Here is a 20,189-nt window from a genome sequence, read left to right as displayed (position 1 = left end):
GAAAATTATATTCTAAAAATCTAATATCTGACAACTCTGGAGTTTATTTGCAAAAAATTTACTATGTTTCTATTTTTTGGGGAATATTTTGGTCAAACTCCCTTACAACGCCATTTTTAAACCTCAAGTTTTTCCTAATATAAAATTTATAAAGATCATTTAGATATTTAAATTGAAAAATAGGATAAAAATAAAAGAAAAATTATGATTACATACTTCGGATATGATAAATGAAAATTAATAGTAATGAATACTTCTTAGAAGTGAGAATTTCACTAAAAATTTGAATAATTAAGACTAGAAAATTTTTGACAATGTGGGATAAATTTTGGGAGCAATGAAAATTACAAAGTAATTTAGATAAGTAATTTGCATATACATAGATAATCTTAGTACTCAAGAATGAGTGTAAAAATAGATAGTAACTAATTGGATAAATTATAAATAAATAAGGCATTAAAAATGGAGGTAGCCAAGGTCAAACTTAAGGGTAAGTGGGAGATGTTAGGGGATGCCCCAAACAAGTTTTTTTGGAATCTCTAGTAATAAAGTAGCAATGAGAGCACATCTCATTAATTGAGGATGGTGAAGGCAGAGTGCACAAGAACAACACTGACATAATGGAGGTATTTGTAATGCACCTTTCAACCATAGTTGACACCCCTCTAGAGAAGGACCATTTGTATGAAGAAAGACTAGAATCCTTCCTTAGGGAGGAACCCTAGCTTATCTTATGAGAAGAGGCAGTCCTCCTAGAAAGGCCCTTCTCCAAGGAAGAGATAAAATTTGTATTGCAGAGGATGAAGAAAAGTAAATTGCAAGGGGTTGATGGCTTACATGATGAGGTTTTCCAAACCATGTGAGACTATTGTGGGGATGATATTGCAACAGTATTGAACTACATCAAGATTCAAGCATCTTTTCTTGCACATCTGAACAAAGGACTGATCAAATTGCTTCCTAAAATCTCCCAACATGAGGTCAATTGGGTAGCGGAGGCCGATCACAATGCTAAATGTGATATACAAGATTTTTTCCAAGTGCATGGCCAACAGAATCAAGTTTATTCCAGGGAGGGTAATTCATATGATGCAACATGGCTTTGTTCAAGGGAGAAAGATTCATGATGCCATCTTGAATTTTTATCTTCTCCATGAACCACACACTCACACAAGGTTCGAATTTTGTCCTCTCGTTAATATGGATTTCAGGCATATGATATAATAGAACAAGGGTTCATTCTAGTGATCATGCAACAGATGGGGACTTTGGCAATGGCTTTTTGAAAATGGTCAGAAATCTATTCACTAATGCATATGTGTCAATGGAAATATCTCTCGATCCTTTGTCTTGGCAAGGTCAATCAAGCAAGGATGCCCTATAGCTCCATTATTTTTTCAATTGTTATAGACCCTCTTCTCTGTAACCTAGATATGAAGATTCAGGATGAGGTAATTAAGGGTTTGCCTATCGGTCAACACAATATAGCATTGTTGCACAATTCCTTGCTAATGACAGTTCAAATATTGTTCAAAAAAAGCAAGCATGAGTCAACAACTTTCGGGAGACATACAACACCTTCTTTGAGTTACTAGGCTAAAAAATCAACACACACAAAATTGAGCTAATCCCCCTCAGTTGGAAGGACCCATATTGTCCATAGTCAGGTTTTCAAAGTCTTATCCTAGGGTCAGACATTCATGTACTTGGGCTGCCCAATGGGAGTGGCCATCAATATGACCTAGAGGGCCAAGTGGCTATCCAAGAAAGTCAAAAATAAGCGCATGAAGTGGAGATCCAAACCCATTTTGTTTAGTGGTAAACTGGTGGTTGTCAAGACCATGTTGGCCTCAATGTTTGTATTTCTCACACTAATTCTTGGTTTTTAGTGCAACTTTCTGGAAAAGAATGGATCAATAACTAAGCTTGATATTGTGGAGCTTGGATGGGAATAGAGGCTAGAGAGCAATAGCTTGGGCCCAGGTGGTGGTGCTGAAAAACCAAGGGGGTTTGGGCATACCAAATTTGAAAAATAAAGCAAAATGCTTGATGTTTAAAGTGCTAGGCAGAATGGAGTCCCAACAACCATGGTCTATCTTAATGAAGCAATGGTTATGCCAAGCCAGGGTTAATGGAAAAATGCCTATTGGAATGAATTGGATGGACCCACTCTTGTTAGGGTTGAGAATCAAAATACCTCATTCTGTAGTAGCACAAGCACTGGCCAATATAATCTTAGATGTGAAATGGGTGGGCAAGGAAGGGAGCAAGAATGACTTGTCTCTGAAATAATTGGTGTTCTTATGTTAGAAAGCTTTCACTCCTTAGTGCTCTCCATGGAAGGAAAGCCTCAGTCTCTGTAGGAAGTTGATGAGGAAGGGAATAAAATTGTGGCAAGGCTTGTGGGACTAGGCCAAGAGAGTGTTCATTAGAAGCGATAGACAAATACCACCTCGCTACAAGAGAATGCCTTTGGATTGAGGACATTTTAGGCAAAAAAAAAAAGAAGACTGGCCTATTGCAATTTGTGAGGACAACTCTTTTTTTGTTAGGGTCCTTGAATCTCAGATGGGAAAGCCGTTGCTCATTTGCAAGAAAGAAAAAGACATGATTCCAAAGGATAAGGACTTCATCTCCATCATTGCAAAGAACTAGAGCAAGATTATTCCCTTGGACCAAATAAAGGACTTGGAAGGGAAGAGTTAGAAGAATTTTGGATAGCAACCCCATCCAATAGAATCAATGTACTACTGTGGAAGGTGGTAGACAACAAAATTCCCACTAAGGAGCGGCTCGCGAAGATCTTCAAAGGATCATCGAGGTGCATTTTATGTAAGAGGGAACTTGAATCCATTGTGCGCTTGTTTTGGGAATATAGACAATGCAATTTGGAACAAGATGAGAAAATGGGCATTCACACCTAGTTTTGATGCAACCATCTCTTTAGGATTTTGCTTTCGACACATCAACACAGTTTTCTTATGAGACCAGATACCGTGTGGCAGACTTGTAGATGACTTTCAAAGTTATGGAAGTCGTTGTCACCGCGGCGGGTCACGAGGGTAAACCACCTAACCTGCTTTTGCGTTTTGGTCAAGGATGACTTACTGTGTACACACTTATTCTACCCTGTACAGTCGCATTAACTGGTCCTAGGTCTTTCGGGACAGAAGTCCCGAGTCCCCGCCTCTCCCCCCTGTGTGTCTCCGAAGGTAAGCTTTTACTATCCTAATTCCTGTCTCTCACACGCCTCGTGATGAGAGCGGCTCTTCTGCCTCCATAGTTTGCGATAGAAAGAATCATTGCCAATAGAAAAATCAGAATCAATGAACCACATATAGCCAATTCCCTCATGTTAAATATGTGCAGCCGCCATAGCCAGAAGCTTGCATGCAAGATGCCCCTATTCTCCCAACCCCCAATCTTCATCATCATGAGCCTGCAGCTCCTCCTTTCCGTCCAATTAAGCCTTGCCCAGCAGACATACCCCTCCCAGCTCCTCACAAGTGACTGCAAGGTTCGCCATTCGGAGAACGCCGCCTACCTCTGCGCCGCCACCGCCCCCACCTGCGAGACTGCGACGTACTTCCGCGTCCAGCCGGCCGGTACTGTTTATTCCAGCCTCAGTGCCATCGCCGGGCTCCTCTTTGGTATCAATGCCAGCACCATCGCCACCGCCAGCGGCCTCTCCTCGACCTCCGTTGCGCCAGGTCAGGGCCTCTTCATCCCCTTGAACTGCACCTGCTCTGGTAACTACACAGGGTACAACTTCACGTACACCATCGTGCCGGGTGACACCTTCTACAAGCTCTCCAACAACACATATGAGGGCCTCACAACTTGCCAGATCATCCAGGATGCAAACCCGACCGCCATCGTCACAGACCTTCAGATAGGGCAGAAGGTCACCATCCCTGTCAAATGTGCATGCCCTTCTGCATCACAGGTAGCAGATGGTGTCCGATGGCTGTACTCTTACCCTGTGGCTGATGGGGATACCATAACCTCCATTATCAACAGGTTCAATCTCCAAGAGCGCCAGTTCTTGCAGGCGAATACGCTCAACAGTACAGCAACTCCGTTGTTCGCGGCCACATCGGTGCTGCTCCCCTTCGTCAACAAGCCCTCCGTGGCTCCCAATGCCTCCACCGCAGGCCCCCCTTCGCCTTTACCCGGCTTCTCTGCACCATCAGGAGCTTCCGGTAAGTCTCACACAGGCACTTATGTTGGCATCGCTGTAGCAGCAGGCGTATGTGTGATCATTCTCGCCATCGCCGCAGTCATATGCTGGAGAAGGACTCAAAGGAGGAAGCAGATTAAAGAAGAGATTCCTATATCTGTGCCATCACCGACCGAGCCAGTGAATCTTAAGAACCAGAAGCTGCCGGAGGATCTGTACGCAGAGCTGTCAAGCTTTGCGAATTCGGAGAAGCTGTCCTCCTATAGCTTCGATGACCTCAAGGAGGCCACTCAAAATTTCAGCCCTGCTACCCATATCAAAGGTGCGGTCTACCGCGGGGTCATCAAAGGGCGCATTGTTGCGGTCAAAAACATGTCACGGAACGTGTCAAAGGAGCTTCAGATACTCCAGAAGGTCCACCATACCAATCTTGTGACCCTGCTGGGTTTCTGCATAGCCTCCTCTGAACAGTCCTATCTAGTGTACGAGTACGCAGAGAATGGGTCTCTTAGTGACTGGCTGCATGACAATGATGATCACAGCATGGCCGGTGATGCAGGGTCTTCTTCCACTTTAACATGGAACAACAGACTGCAAGTGGCATTGGACATTGCTACAGCTCTTGAATACATACATGATCATACAAACCCGAGCTTTGTGCACAAGGACATCAAGTCCAGCAACATACTACTGGATTCGAAGTTCCACGGAAAGCTGGCGAATTTCGGGCTGGCAAAATCCACACAGGATAGGGACAAGGATGAGCGAGGGCGAGCGCAACAGACAAGGCACATAGTGGGCACACAGGGGTACATGGCACCTGAGTATCTGACACAAGGGATGGTGTCACCAAAGGTGGATGTTTTTGCATTTGGGGTGGTGCTGCTGGAGTTGCTGTCAGGGGAGGAGGCGATAATGGCAGGCGTGGTCGGCAAGGAGAGGTTTCTGTGTGAGGCCATTGGGCCGTTACTGGCTGGGCCTGATGCAAAGGAAAAGCTGAAGTGGTGGATGGACCCGCGCCTGCGGAACGCATTCCCATTGGATTGTGCTTTCAGTGTGGCTATGCTAGCCAGGTCTTGTGTGTCTGAGAACCCTTCATCTCGGCCCAATTCGAGAGAAATGGCCTACACGCTTGCCAAGTTACTGGAAATCTCTCTGGAATGGGAGCCTTCTAGTGCTTTGGAGCATTACACAGACAACCCTCTTCAGGCAAGGTGAGAGACAGAATACGTAATGTTCTTATGAAATCGGCTATACAGATAGATGCCTTTCAGAGTTTGCTTTATCAAAAATATAAAGGGCAAAGTACTAGTTCACGATTGCAGGTTTGCCCTTTACTCGTGACTTTGTAGAGTTCTGTGGCATTATCAAGGCTTAAGACTTTAGGCCCCTCCTTAAAATAGCCATACAGAATGTTCACATGAAATTGGCCAATGCTTATCATCTCAGAATGCTTTTCGTGGAAAGGTTTCGAAGAAGACCAAAATAGACTCTAGAGGATTCACAAGCCATGCCTAAAAACGGGATTTTCCAAACTATGTATCCTTGCATTCTTGTGAACCTTGTATTCTAGACTTAGACGTGCTTGGTAAATAGGACTTTTGAGCGAACCTTGCCAATGTGAACTCTCGACTCTTTCTCACTCCTTTTTGTGTTTGGGCAAACGGTGTACATGTGCTAAAACTCCAAGGCATTCTCTTAATAGACTTTGTGGGCAACCTGAAGTTAAGTGAATATGGTGTTGCATGCCTTTTTACCTTCTTACTACAAATGTGAGTACCTTTCCTTGTTAAGGGTCTTAAAATGCCTAGTAAAGTTGCCTCAACATGGCACATTCTTTACTTGTATGATATGTTTTCTCAACTCACTCCTATTCATGAGAGAAATATGCACATGTATGATGTGTTTATTCATAATTTGCAATGTAGGTTTCATAACATACTTATTCATGTCATGAGTCAAACACTGTAACTTCACTTACAAGGCTATTCTTAGAATGCTACCTTAGCAAAAATGATATGTGAACTAGCATAAAAAAATGGGTCTGATTTGATGGTTATCCAAACCTATTGCCATTGGCATTCTTTCCACATTCAAAACAGACGATGACCTTCATGCCAATGCCATTAACTACTAGCTTGACCTTTGGCATTGGCAAGTGCCCTCCATCTTGTTTCATTGGCACTTGCCCTTATGTCATTTTTCATGTTTGCAGCATGGCATATCAAATTTCACATGGGATATCTAATAAAGGTATTGAACATATATGCTTGGTTGACGTGGTTCCTAGTAATCCTCTTGTGCACTTGCGCACTTATTTCTTAAAGCATTTACATGGCTTTTCATGGACTTTGCTTGCACATTTTGCATCAGCAAACTTTGAATATTACTCGATAAATTATCCAAATGCACACTCAAGGCCAGATCTAGCATAGTATGGCCTTCCATTCATAAGAAGGAAATTATTTGTTTTGAATGTAGGGCTTAGTGTGGTATAGTTTTCTATTCATAAGGAGGGAATTATCACTTTTTTAAAGTTGTTATTGACATTGCATTGTTGAAAGACTTATTTGACCCTCTTTGGAAATGGGAGTCTAGATTGCTTGCCAAATTGACAAGCCTCACATACACATGATCATAATTTACATAACCAAACTATGGAAGTTGTCACTAAATTGATTGCTTATTATGCATTCTCTATTTAATAAATTCATGTCAATAAATTAATGACTCACTTTTCTTTAAGTGTTGATGATGATCTAGCATGGCCATGAGACCATTTAGAGACCAGTACTCCTAGTGCATCACTTAATGGGGTGATCAGAGCACTGTGACGGGGATATCTGGTACAGTCAGTACAAGTTATGAAGGGGGAAAGAAGTGTCTGCCAAGTATAAGAGTGTACACAAGAACCAAGGAGTTACACATAAATGAAGATGGATTGAGTTCTAAGAAGAGGAAATGCATCATCATTGTGTATATGTATTTATCTGTGCATCTAGGGACGCTTGGGAATGTTTACTTGTGTGTAATGAGCATTGCATTCATTTGGGATCATCCTCTCCCCTACAAGTCAAGGTTTAAGGTTTTTTCTTTCATTAAGAAAGACGAGAGAGGGAATTCACACTAAGAAAAACGAGAGACGTGATCCTCTCGAAGTTAGAGAGAAGCGACTTTCTCTTTCTAAAGTCTAAAATGACACAAGCTTTTGTGTGGAATTCAATCTTAAGGTTAAGGCCCGAGGCAATCTAATGAACTCTCCTTATCTATGACTCAAGGTGGTTGCATAGACCATAAGTTAAGCGTACAGTTTAAAAAGCTGTTTTTTGACAAAATCTATTTTTTAAATATCTCGCAATAGAAAAACGATCTCTAAAAATGGGCCGCGTGGGTTATCGAAAAGAACGAGATCTACAACTTTCATGTTAGACGTTTTTTCATCCAAACAACGCACAAAGAGATATCTTGAAATTAGTGCTGCAGAGTGGAGCAACCACATCTTGCATGAAGATTAACTAAACTCTCTCTCTCCAAGAAGAAAAGCTCTTGAAAGCCTATAAAAGAGGAGGCTCTCCTGGGATCCCATTGTCTTTTGAAGCTATAGAAAGTTGTATCACTATAGCCAATTGTTTTCCACAAAACTGAAGACCAAAGCAGAAACAAAGAGAATATTAGATTTGTCTTTCATTGAAGAATTTCTATACATCATCAAGTGGAAGGTTGTGAAAAAGCTTTAGGAGTCATGGTTGGTTGAAGTTCACAAGAATAAGAAGAAAAAGAGTTGGAATTTGTTTGCGGATGCTCAACAGCAAGATGCGTGAGATGTTTGGTGCACTAACAACCTTCTATTTATCCAATTGGCAACCCTTTGGAAGCTAGTAGACCGAGCGTTCTTCACAACCTATGCTATTGAAACCCTCCAAAGTTGGTATTATCAAGACAATGGTACTATGGCGATCCTTAGAAGAATGAGTTTTGATACCTTCATAATTGAATATCTTTCCCTCTATAGTGGAGTGAAAGCCAAATTCACGGACATTAAAAAAAAGAAAGTAGGAGAAATGTTGGCAAGAGAGTCTTCCAAAGATTGAAGTCCTTCTAATTCTACTTTGTTGAGTATAGACAAACTGGGTGGAGCTAACTCCTTGATGAATGACGTTATCAAGAGCTAAACATTAGAATGAGTCCAGAGGTATGTGAGAAGAGAGAAGTAAAAAATCAAAGTCGAGAACAAGCTAGCAGCAAAAGCCTCATTTGACACCCCTAGGACACTCTTTACAAAACTCCCAATGGCGAGTCAAGGTCCCCTTCCTAGCTATATTCGTCGTGAAAATATTGATGATTGACATGCCAATGAATGTTATCCCATTGCCAATCTATAAGATCGAGTACAATGAAGACCTTGATCTTCATGTAGCTGAGTTTATGGTAGCGTGTGTAGCCAACAATGTCAAAACCCACGAGCATTGGTTGGCGATATTCCCTCCTACTTTCAAAGGTGCAACGTTTTGGTGGTATGAGAGACAAGTGGCAAAAACTTTTGGCACATGGGACAACCTGAACTTGGCATTCCTTACTAAATTCAAACATAAAGGGTTTTGAAGAGCGGATGTGAGAGGAGTTCATGAACTTAAGTTAGTCCTTTGGTGAATAGGTGGAAGAACATGTCTATAGAATGGAATCCATATTGAAGAGAGAGACCAACCATCATTTGGATGAAGGCATCCATAAGGGATTTTTTCCTAGAGGCCTATAACCAGAAGTTTGTAAGTTTGTGGAGCTAAGAAGACCGATTAACCTGCAAGTTGCAGTGGAAGGTGTGAGACTGTATGATGAAGTTGAAGCAAAGATATTGACCTCAGGAAGAGGAGTCTTACCTCCTCCCATGCCAGGAATGGTATACCGACCAAATGTAGTTCCAAGGACTGTTTCCTAACCCTACCCTTAGATGTACACAATGTTGCAATACAATGTAGTGAATTCACAGTGGCCGTAGAGACAGCCAGACCTCAAATGATGGTTCAACCACAACAGCAGTGGCCTCAAACAATTTTCCCAATGGTGACTCAACAACAATAGTGGTTCTACCAACTGGAACCAATAACCACCAATCTCAACATGAGCTCTAAATAAGAATTAGAACAAAGGACCCTCTGGGGATCAACCCAACAAGTCTATACAGTGATTATGGAGGCTTCCCAAAATCCTACTACAAGTACTCTAGGAGGAGAAAAATTGAAAGACTATTTGTCCAATTCAGTTTGCAAGCATTAAGAAAGAGTTGATGGATGTGATTACAGAACAGCTGTTGACACTGAAGGTGAATACCGCCAACATACACACACACACACACACACACACACATATATATATATATATATATATATATATATATATATATATAGAGAGAGAGAGAGAGTGTGTGTGTGTGTGTGTGTGTGTAGGGAGAGAGGTTGGGAAGGATAGAAATATCATATTGCATGTTTTGCTTGGTTAATATAGCCATTATGGTTGTCATGGAAAAGAATGTGATGATACAAGTTATTGTAGTGCTAATCATTATTTGTTATAATCATGAAAATTTGTGAGGCCTATTTGGTCTCTTAATTGGCTTTCGAATTTTTTTTCTTGATGCTAGTTTTACATAAAAAGTAAGTACTAAAAATAAATCTTGATAGCCATAAAAGTTTCTCATTTTGTGCTTTCCTATTGTATTTTTGGAAGTGTTTTTCTTGCATATATGGAAGTAACGGCAAAAAGAATGACCAACAAATCATGCTTCAATGTGTACTTTTCAAAGCCACAATGAATGCATTGTGTTTTTGTGGATGATAAGTGGTATGAAAATAAAATGTTGTTTGTTTAATTTGTGGATTTTTATTGTTATTTTCTATTGAGTGCATTAGAATGTCTTTTTGCATGTGCCCATTTGTAGCCTTTTTGGCATTATGTTACATGGATAGGCAAGAAAGTAATGTGTTTTGTTTTTTTTGTGAGTAGATTATTAGTACCCAAAGTAATAAAGATGTAATGATTTTTTTATTTACCAATGGATCATATTTTCTATGCAAGATTACTTTTTTAGGTGCTATTACTATGTGGATCTATTCATTCACTTATGCACAAGGTTGTTAATTATGGTTATAACCTTTGTATTATGGCTTTAGGGAAATATATTTATATTTTCAATCTTAGATTTATTAGATAGGCCTTCTAATTTATTAAATTAAAGAAAGTCCTTCAAGAAAAGTAAGAAAAAAGCCCAAAAGGACGATTTTCATGATTTTTTAGTGCAAAAAGCAAAGAAACAAATTATTAGATACATGTATGAGGGAGGTGCTAACTCAGGCATAAGGGAAAATTATACCCATTCTCTTGTTATCCACTATTGTCTCTATTTTTTTCTTGCTATCTTTGTGTTCTTTCAACTTTTGGTTAATAATTGGTTCAGTATAGTGAAGGTGGATGGTAGATACTTGTTGTGTACCTTGAAGGGCATGCCTTGTAAAAACCACACATATAACATGTATGTATTGAAAAAACCCCATTTGAGACACTTTGAATGTGCTTTACATACCTTGATGTGTTTATTCGACCATTGCATACTAAATTTAAAATTTAACATGCCTCTCATGTATATTTTAGTGTTGATTGACATGAACAATTGCACATCCTTAATGCTAGGCAAAAATGAGTAGCATAACAAGTATGGTCATTACACATCTCAAAAAGGAACCAAAGGGGAAAATATGTGAGAAAAGGAAAGGATTAAGATTAAATAGTATTTGACATTAATAGTATGTGCTCAAACAGATTTTAGGATTTTGAAGTAATGTAACGTGTATAATTAGGCAAGTGTAGTCTAGTGTGAAACTAAGGCAAGAAATTTAGATTATGTGAATGTGTACAAGGAAATAGATCTAGCATTCATATACATATAAGTATTGGGATGAAAGTATCCTTGCAAGCTAGTTGATACAAGATGCAGCATCTTAAAAGATTGTGACTACAAAATGTTTTAAAAGTTCTTCTTGTGCATGAGAAAGGTAATTGAGTTTTCCATGATGTACAAAAACATTGAATTGTAAATCAAATAGATAATGCAAACATATAATCTTAAAAGAACATGTTCTTGGAAAAACAATCACCAATGATTTCTATGAAACTTATGTTGGAATTCTATAATTGGTTCTTGGAAAGATAGTCATCCCATTCATATAACATCCTTGGAGTAGGGTAAGACCACTCCAAAAACATGTATGTCACCTATCATTTTCAAAGGTCTCTTCCAATCTCCATGGATGAAAGGTTCTCAAACTCCTTGAAACATGGGTGCACATCAAAGAATAGGTACAAGAAAGGGACATCTTGTAAAAGTTTGAAAATATTATTAGAAGAAAATATTCTTTTTTCCCTTTAAATCTAAGAAAACTTGTGGTATATAAAATGTTCAAAGCTTTGTCATTGAATTAGAGATCATAACAATATTAAGATATTTTCAATAAAGAAAATGTAGCAAGCATTCTCTTAGGGATGCTACAGATGTGAACTTGATTACTTTGTTCTAGATATAATTAAGACAATGCTTATTATCAAACATTCTCTTAGTGACAATATCTTAGTAAAGTACACATAAGAAAGAAGTGATACATATAAGCTCATTAAGAAACCAATCCCTTATTGAAGTTCACATTGAGAGAGAAAACAATATTGAGTGACAACACACTTCATGTCCCAAACATGTTTCCCAAATAGCAACAATCACATACATATTGATGGCTTCTAGACATAATGTACCTCAATATTGATCATGAAGTATCAAAATGTATTCATGCCTAGACACCAATCAATACATGTCTAGAACCAAGTTAAGGAATTATATCTATATATTAGAGCCAATGCAAATTTGGAGTTAATGGATGGACATATGAATATATTCATGTAGCCATCTTGAAGTTGACATTGAGAGAGAAAGTAATATTGAGTCCCAACATAGTTCATATCCCAAACATATTGCCCAAATAACAACAATTCCCCAACTACCTGCTCAACTTGCTTATGCATTTTTTCATTGTGGAAAACAACATCATGGCTGCAGATGACCTTTTGAGCCTGAGGATCCCATAGGTGATATCCCATCTTATCTACATCCCCATAACCAAGAAAGATGCATTTCACAAACTTAGGATCTAGCTTATTGTACTTGTCTTTGTAAACATTGTAGAAAGCCTCACAACAAAAGACACACAAATGAGTATATGATAGAAGTTTTCTAGACTAGACCTCCTCTCCAACCTAATAGTCAAGAGCAATACACAATTATTGATCAATCAAATGTATGGCGGTGGAAACTACGTTATCCCAAAAGTGCTATGGTAAGCTTTCCATGCTAAGCTTCTTCTTGAATCGTCCTATTCATGCGCTCATCCATACCATTTTGGGGTAGTGTGTAAAAGGCGGTTAACTGACACATAATGCCCCTCTCATCACAAAACTTCTCAAAGACTTTAGAGACGTACTCACCCCCATTGTTAGACTGTAGACATTTCAACCTATACCCAGACTGTTCTCAACTAAAGAAAGCTACTGCTAAAATGTAGCCAAGACTTTCAATTTTTGCTTTATGGGGTATGGCCAGACCTTATGTGAGTAATCATCAATGAAAGTAACAAAATGCTACACGACACCTAATGACTTCAAGGGAATAGCCAAAGGCTCACCCATGTGCTTCATGCTAGACTTCTTATCGCATATTATGCATTTTCCTGCTATATAAACAATGATCACAAGACTCAAAACACTTATAGTCTAGGGGGGTGGAAGATATTACAAACTAGTAAGCATTTTCATTTCTTTCAAAGACATGTGCCCAAGACAAGGATACCAAAGAGCTACATGTGGAAATGTAGCCACTACCAAACATAGTCAAGTATCCTAGATACACGCAAGGATAAAGGGTACTAGAGTTAGCACCATGTGCAATAACAAGATTACCATGGATAATCTTCCCTGAAGAATCACCAAAAGAGACAAAATAACCTACATAATCCAAAGTGCCTATAGAGATAAGGCTCTTTGTGAGAGTCAATACATGGCATATGCCATGAAGAGTGAACATGCTACCTGAACCAAACTATTGGACATCACCAATACCAACTATCTCCACTACTAGGTCATTACCCAAACAAATAGATCCAACCATAGTGCGATAGGAGTGAAAACACTCTCTATGAGGGATCACATGAAAGGAAGCCCCTAAATCTATCAACCAGCACTGGGTATATTCTAACAAAGCATCAATCAACTGTGAAGAAGAAGTTTCGAGTATGAAAGCATCATTAGAATTAGTTTGCACGACATTAATCTCTTTAATCTTGACGCTGGACTTGCTAGGAACAATGCTCTAATCATCATTCTTTTCTTGTACTTTACCATTTTTCTTTTCCTTGCACTTGTCATCACACAATTTATGGGATTGTGGCTAAAGATGACTTCTTTCCACAATAATGACAAGTCAATGTGGACTTATGGCCACGGGACTTATTGCAAGACCTGTCCACGTGAGTAAAAATGAGACTATTGAGAGTCTCTCTCACAATAGTCATTACCGTTTCTACCATTATTACCTCTAATTGTCAAAGCATGAGAGGTGCAGGGAGAATCAATATTCTTTCTGTTAACTTCTTCATTCAAGAGTGTACCCTCTACATCATGTAACTATAATCCATCAATAGGCATGTTTGCATCCATAGCACATGGAATGTGTCCCTTAACTCAGGCAATGTAACCAAGAGGAACAAGGGAGGAAGATTGCCCTTGAATTCAATTCCCTATGAAGAGAAATGGGTGAAAATGAAATGAAACTCATTTAAGTAGGGGGACATGGAAGTCCCCTCCTTCATACAAAGGTCCACGAGTTTCTTTAGCGATTACATATGAGAGGTAGGGCTTTGCTTGTCATATATGTTATGAATCTTTTCCCATAAGTCCCATGAGGTCCGCCCATCAAAGAAAACATTATAGAAAATGTGCTTAGAGAGTGACAAAATGATTATGGATTTACATAACTCATCCAATTTAGCCCAATCCTCTACATCAATGTGTTTGGGCTAGATACCCTCATATCTCAATGTCTTAATCTTTAATTTTTGCACTAAGACCTGCTAGATTTGTGCCTTCCAATAGCTATAGTTAGTGGCATCCAACTTGTCAATGTTAAAGATAGAACTATCATTTGATCCACCAACCATAATGCAATAAATGAAAGCACAATCTAAGACAAACAAGGTGCTATAAATGACAATAAAACAAACCCAAAATCATGTCCAAGTCAAAGTTCAAGTAAGAGGAACAGCCAAAATAGTGAGCTATCCACAAACTAGAATCAAGCAATCATCAAATCCAAGTGACTGCCCTCAAATAGAATACATATAAATGAAATAATAGGTGGTTGTGCAATAGGTCAACAACCCATTATGAGCAATCAAGGTGAAAGAGCCAAGAACAACTGATACTAAAGTCTATCACAACTACAGTGCATCAGTAAAACCATAGATGCAATAGGCATAAATATCACGCAGAGGGTAGGTCTCAAGGGTAAATGAAGAGAATTGCCAAGTGCATAACCTACTAAGCAAAGCTCAATACATAACCCATAAGTATATAAATGCCACTAACAACACCCTAATAGACGTAAGTGCTATGGTCAAACCAAGAGATCAAATCAGCCCACAATAGGGTAATTACATCCAATACGTATCAAGAGAGCATGTACATGTCACAATGAGTCCCATAGTCTCACTGTAATATACTCAAGCTCAACTGCAAATATCAAGTGCTCTACGTGTCATTAAATTGATTGCTTATTATACATTCTCTATTTAATAAATTTATATCAATAAATTAATGACTCACTTTTCTTTAAGTATTGATGATGATCTAGCATGGCCATGAGACCATTTAGAGACCAATATTCCTAGTGCATCACTTAATGGGGTGATCAGAGCACTGTGACGGGGATATTTGGTACAGACAATACAAGTTATGAAGGGAAAAAGAAGTGTCTGCCCAGTGTGAGAGTGTACACAAGAACCAAGGAGTTACACATAAATGAAGATGGATTGAGTTCTAAGAAGAGGAAGTGCATTAGCATTGTATATATGTATTTATGTGTGCATCTGGGGATGCGTGGGAAATTTTACTTGTGTGTAACGAGCATTGCATTCATTTGGGGTCATCCTCTCCCTTACAAGTCAAGGTTTAAGATATTTTCTTTCATTAAAAAAGACGAGAGAGGGAATTCTCTCACTAAGAAAGACGAGAGTAGGAGAGAAGTGATTTTCTCTTTCTAAGGTCTAAAATGACACAAGCTTTTGTGTGGAATTCAATCTTAAGGTTGAGGCCCAAAGGCAATTTTATGAACTCTTCTTAAGGTGGTTGCATGGACCAAAGTTAAGAGTACAGTTTAAAAAGCTATTTTTTTAAAATAAAAAAAAAGATATGGTGAATCCATTTTTAAAGTATCTTGCGATAGAAAGACGATCTCTAAAAACAACTTGCCCGGGTTATCGAAAACAACGATATCTACAACTTTTGTGTTGGTTTTTTCATCCGAACAACACACAAAGAGATATCTCAAAATTATTGTTGCAAAGTAGGTCCTGGAACATCCACATCTTGCATGAAGATCAATTCAAGTCTCTCTCTAAGAAGAGAAGCTGTTGAAAGCTAAATCAACATGAGGTGTATAATGCATAGCTAAAAAAACGCCACTAATGACTCAAATGACCAAACAAAAACCAGCTAACGAACCAAAAAGCTCTTGAAAGCTTATAAAAGAGGAGGCTCTCCTTGGGTGTGTGAGAGGTGAAGGAAGCATCACTTTGTATGCATCCAAGAGGAGAAGAGAAGGTGCAAGTGCTCTGGAAGCTCTATTGAAATCAAGTGCTGCAGAAGCTCTGTTGAAATCAAGTTCCAAGAGGAGAAGAGAAGGTGCAAGTGCTACAGAAGCTCTACTGAAATCAAGCTCCAAGAGGAGAGCCCTACACATATTGTCTAGGAGAGAATGAGACTCAAGAAGGATCAAAAGGTGCCAACTTCCAAGTTGTGTAAGTGTTAGCCGGTTGTATACCGTGCAAGAAACCGTGATCTTGTTTCCAAGATCTATAAGTAAGGACTGTTTATGTGTAAGGGAGGAGCTTGCTCCTTGTCGATAATATAACTCCACAAGGGGGGGACTGGCCCATCTTCCAGTCCCTAGTGTGTTGTCAATTTCTCTATCTCTATCTCTCTCTCTCTACATCTTTCTTTTCTCTCATCTGTTCTCTCTCTGGCACCAACATAATATTCACCATATATATTTTAAGTATATAAGAAAGTCAAGAATATATCTCGGATATTATAACAGCGGTATCAGAGCAGGTCTCTTTGCTTTTCTCAAAGTAAAGACGATCCTTGCAAGAAGAAGGTAAAGATGGCAACTGATGAAGTGCCTACAAGTGAACAATTACATGCTCAATTGACAGACTATCGTAGCTTGTTGGAAATTTCCGAAGTACGTCAATTGATTGATAGCTTAAGGAAAAGGGAAGAAGCTACTTATGAAGGACCGAATCCTCCAAAAGATGGTGATACTGGAGGAAACACCATTGCACCAATTGATGGTAAAGGTGCAAAGCATCCAATTGCTAAGAAGCTTCCTAGAAGGAAAAAAGACTCTCGGGTCAAGAAGAGTAAAAAGACCTCATCTTGAGTGAGGCGAATAAGGAGGGAGTCATCTCCCTCAGCAACTAGCTACTCCCATAATTACTCAAGTTCCTCCTCCTCCTCGTCGTCTTCTAGTTTCTACTCTCTTGGTTCTAAGTCTCATGCAATCTATAAACGGACAAAGAGGGACCATAAGAGAAGCAAGCTTAAGAAGACTAGGACTTTCAAGTCTAGGAATAAGGACATAAAGTTTGACTCTTACTCTGGTAAGAGAGATCCTACTAAAAGGCGTTAGCCTTTGTCAGGCAATTTGAAGTTACTTTTTCTTATGGTAATTTCTCAGAAAAGTCCAAGCTTAGGCATGTAGGCATGCACTTGAAAGACACCGCTAGCAATTGGTGGTTGACTCTTATTTTGGAGGGAAGGAAACCTACGACTTGGGAAAAGTTCAAGAATAAGTTTTATGCTCAATTCATGCCTCCCGATTTTGAGAATGATGTCAAGAAGTAGTGGGATTGGCTAGGCCAGAAAGAGCATGAGAAGGTCACTAGTTGTGGAGAAGTTTTGGTCTACTCTTCTCAAGGTTACTCATTTCATGGAGATCAATGATGAAGAGAAGAAAAGGAAGTTTGAAGCTGGCTTACTCCCTCATTTACGCAGAACCATGAAGATGCATCCACATGAAACCTTATCTCGCATGATGGAATCTCCCATCATAGCTAAAAGTTTGCATACACCTAATACATCTCAAAAGTTGGAGATGAATTCTTATAGAGCTAGACAAGAGCAGCTCTATGATCAACCAAGAGACATGACTAATCAAAGAAGACCTACCTCTACCCATGACCAATATTCAAAGCCAGAGGGTAACAAGAAGAAGCGCAAGTGTCTCTCACCCTCTGAGATACAAAAGTACAAAGAGAAAGGAAGGTGCTTTCTTTGTGGTGAGTTAGGGCATATGAAGCCTATTTGTCCTCACAAAAGGAAAGAAGCAAATGTGGTTAAATATCCTCCTCCGCCATCCTCAAATTCTGTTTCGGATGTGCAAGCTAACACTCATTCAAATGAGAAGAAAATACAACTCTTAAAGGTTGGGGGACACTCAACAATCAACGAGTTTTGATACTCTTTGATCCAGGGTCCACAGATAATTTTGTGTCAGCAGATACTATTGAAAGGCTACAAATTCCACCGGATCGATTGGGAACACCAATTGGATCAGGTTCGGCATTTGAAGGACCAATTGGATCAGGTTCGGCATTTGAAGGACTTACAATCAATTCTACTCCTATTCAAAGGAAGTTGAATCTTAGAATTGGGGATTACTGCGACCAAGAATCTTTTCTACTTGCGCCTTTTCTTCCGCTTTAGATTTTTTGGCTTTTCCACCTTGTTGTTTGAGGGTTAACAGCTCTTGAATAGTAGGTTCTAAAAATGCAATGCTCAACAATTTTGAAGTTCATTTACAAAATGTTTACAATGTTCCTATCTTTTGAGGAAACATTTTGGTCAAACTCCCTTACAAAGCCATTTTTCAACCTCAAATTTTCCATAATGATTATACTTAAACTTTGCATTTCGATGAAAGCTAATTACTTCACAATCACATTAGAGCAAATAGAAAACCAAAAAAGTAAAATACATTTATGGATATGAGTGAGTAGAATAGAAAATTTCATTATAATTAATTATATTTATCTCAAAATCTTATTAAGAATCTAGATCTGTGCATGCAATGCACACGAGTATACACTCATTCTAATGGAATTTGAAGGATAACCTCCAATTTCTATCTTGCAATTCTTCGATGGGACTACTTTGTAAATGCCTTCTTGCACTATTCAAAGTCCTAGCTTGACTATTTGTATTTTCCTTTGATGGGGCAATTCCTATGCTTCTTGTGTCAGACCAATCCAAGAAGGTCATTCCATCCATACAATATAAGCATGGATGTGGTGTTGTTTCTTCGCCGAATTCCCAAACATGCATTTTTAGGCTTTCAAGTTAGTGCTTAAATGCCATTCTACTTTGAATAACCCAATGTCTTCTATCTCAAGTAGCTCTCTCTTTTCTTGTGACTCTATGATGCTTGGGATGTGTGTGTGTGATTGAAAAGACATTTGAGGGTCTCATGGCTCCTGTTGGGCACTTGAAGTATTGCACCTATCCACCATAGATTGTTCTTAGATTGAATAATTTTAATCTTTTGCTATGATGAAAAATCCCTTGCATGCTCCACCCATACACTGGTGAATTCATTATACCGGAACAATTTATATTTTCTCTTTCCCTTTGTAAATTGAATTGAATTTTTGATATGCTGGTAGGCACATAAGAGCTTTGTGATTGCCATATCTTGCATTTGCCTCTCTTCTGCAATCATGAATGTTCTAGGAAAAACTAAAACACTCTGGTGATATTGATAAAGGTTCTTCACCACTATCAAAGCTTGAAATATGAACAACTTTGTAAAGGAATGAAAATCGCTTCATTGCAAGAGACTCTTTAGCAATGAATTCCTTGCCAACACAAAGGTCATTTTAGAACTTGGATTTGGCTTTTCTCTAGAATCACACTCTACTTGCAAAAGGGGTCCTACATCAGAAATGGAGCATGGAGCTTGTAGCTTAAGGATCAAGCTCACTTAAAGCTTGCACTTAGATCCTGGAGCTACTAGAGTGCTTGAGGGAGGAGGCAACTTGATCGGGCATGGAGGTAAGCTCACTATAGACGTAGGTGTGAGAGCACATACAACTATGTGAGAGGTAGCCATTGCACTTGGCTTGAAACGCTGGAAACAATAAGCACTTCGTGGGTCTTGACAGTCAAGCGTGAGCTCCCACATTTTGCTTCCATTTCTAGGACCAACAGATTCAAGCTTTGAGTGCTTGCGCACTCCGAATCGAGCATTGAAGTAGGATTTTCCCCGAACTAGTACTTGAGGTAGATAGGTAGGAAGTGAGGGAGTTTCAAGAGGTATTCTATCTCCTTATTAGCAAGTAAGTTTTTTGATTTTTTGGATCTAGATCGTTTTTTTTTTTTGGATCTAGATGAGTAGATTAGATTAGTATAGGCATTTGGTTGTGATTTGAATCCATTAGGATAAAGAAAAACCAAGAAAAGGAAGGTTATAAATAGTAGGGTTTCTACTGTTGTAAACATGCCAAACAGGGAAAAAGGGAGAGAAATAGAGCTTTAATGTGTAATGAATCAAAAGGAAGAAAGGGGGAAGATCATAATTGAGTAGAGAAGGTCTTTAATCATTTAAGAGTGAGAGAGAGAGCTTGAGAGAGAGAGAGAGAGA

At 39.1% G+C, this 20,189-nt stretch overlaps 1 protein-coding gene across 2 annotated transcripts; it reads left to right on the top strand.

The window, feature by feature from the left end:
• The first annotated feature begins 3,131 nt into the window (after positions 1 to 3,131).
• Positions 3,132 to 5,818, top strand: LOC148020582 (protein LYK5-like). Of its 2 annotated transcripts, XM_087698361.1 has the most exons (2): positions 3,132 to 4,202; positions 4,281 to 5,818. In XM_087698361.1, the coding sequence occupies exons 1-2, from the start codon at positions 3,353 to 3,355 to the stop codon at positions 5,396 to 5,398; spliced, it is 1,968 nt and encodes a 655-aa protein (XP_087554487.1). In that variant the 5' UTR covers positions 3,132 to 3,352; the 3' UTR covers positions 5,399 to 5,818. The 2 variants fall into 2 exon arrangements, with proteins under 2 accessions (XP_087554487.1, XP_087554486.1); XM_087698360.1 differs by having other exon boundaries at positions 3,133 to 5,818.
• Positions 5,819 to 20,189: the final 14,371 nt, after the last annotated feature.

Source organism: Lygodium microphyllum, chromosome 18 (assembly GCF_053477565.2).
Source record: "Lygodium microphyllum isolate KBCC chromosome 18, Lygodium_microphyllum_v1.1.10, whole genome shotgun sequence".
Classification (NCBI taxonomy): Eukaryota; Viridiplantae; Streptophyta; class Polypodiopsida; order Schizaeales; family Lygodiaceae; genus Lygodium; species Lygodium microphyllum.
The sequence above is the reverse complement of the archived record's forward strand: the minus strand, read 5'-3'. Positions and strand labels throughout refer to the sequence as shown.

Excerpts from the sequence above, each read along its gene's own strand:
- LOC148020582 (XM_087698360.1), top strand. The coding sequence starts at position 3,353 with ATGTTAAATATGTGCAGCCGCCATAGCCAGAAGCTTGCATGCAAGATG.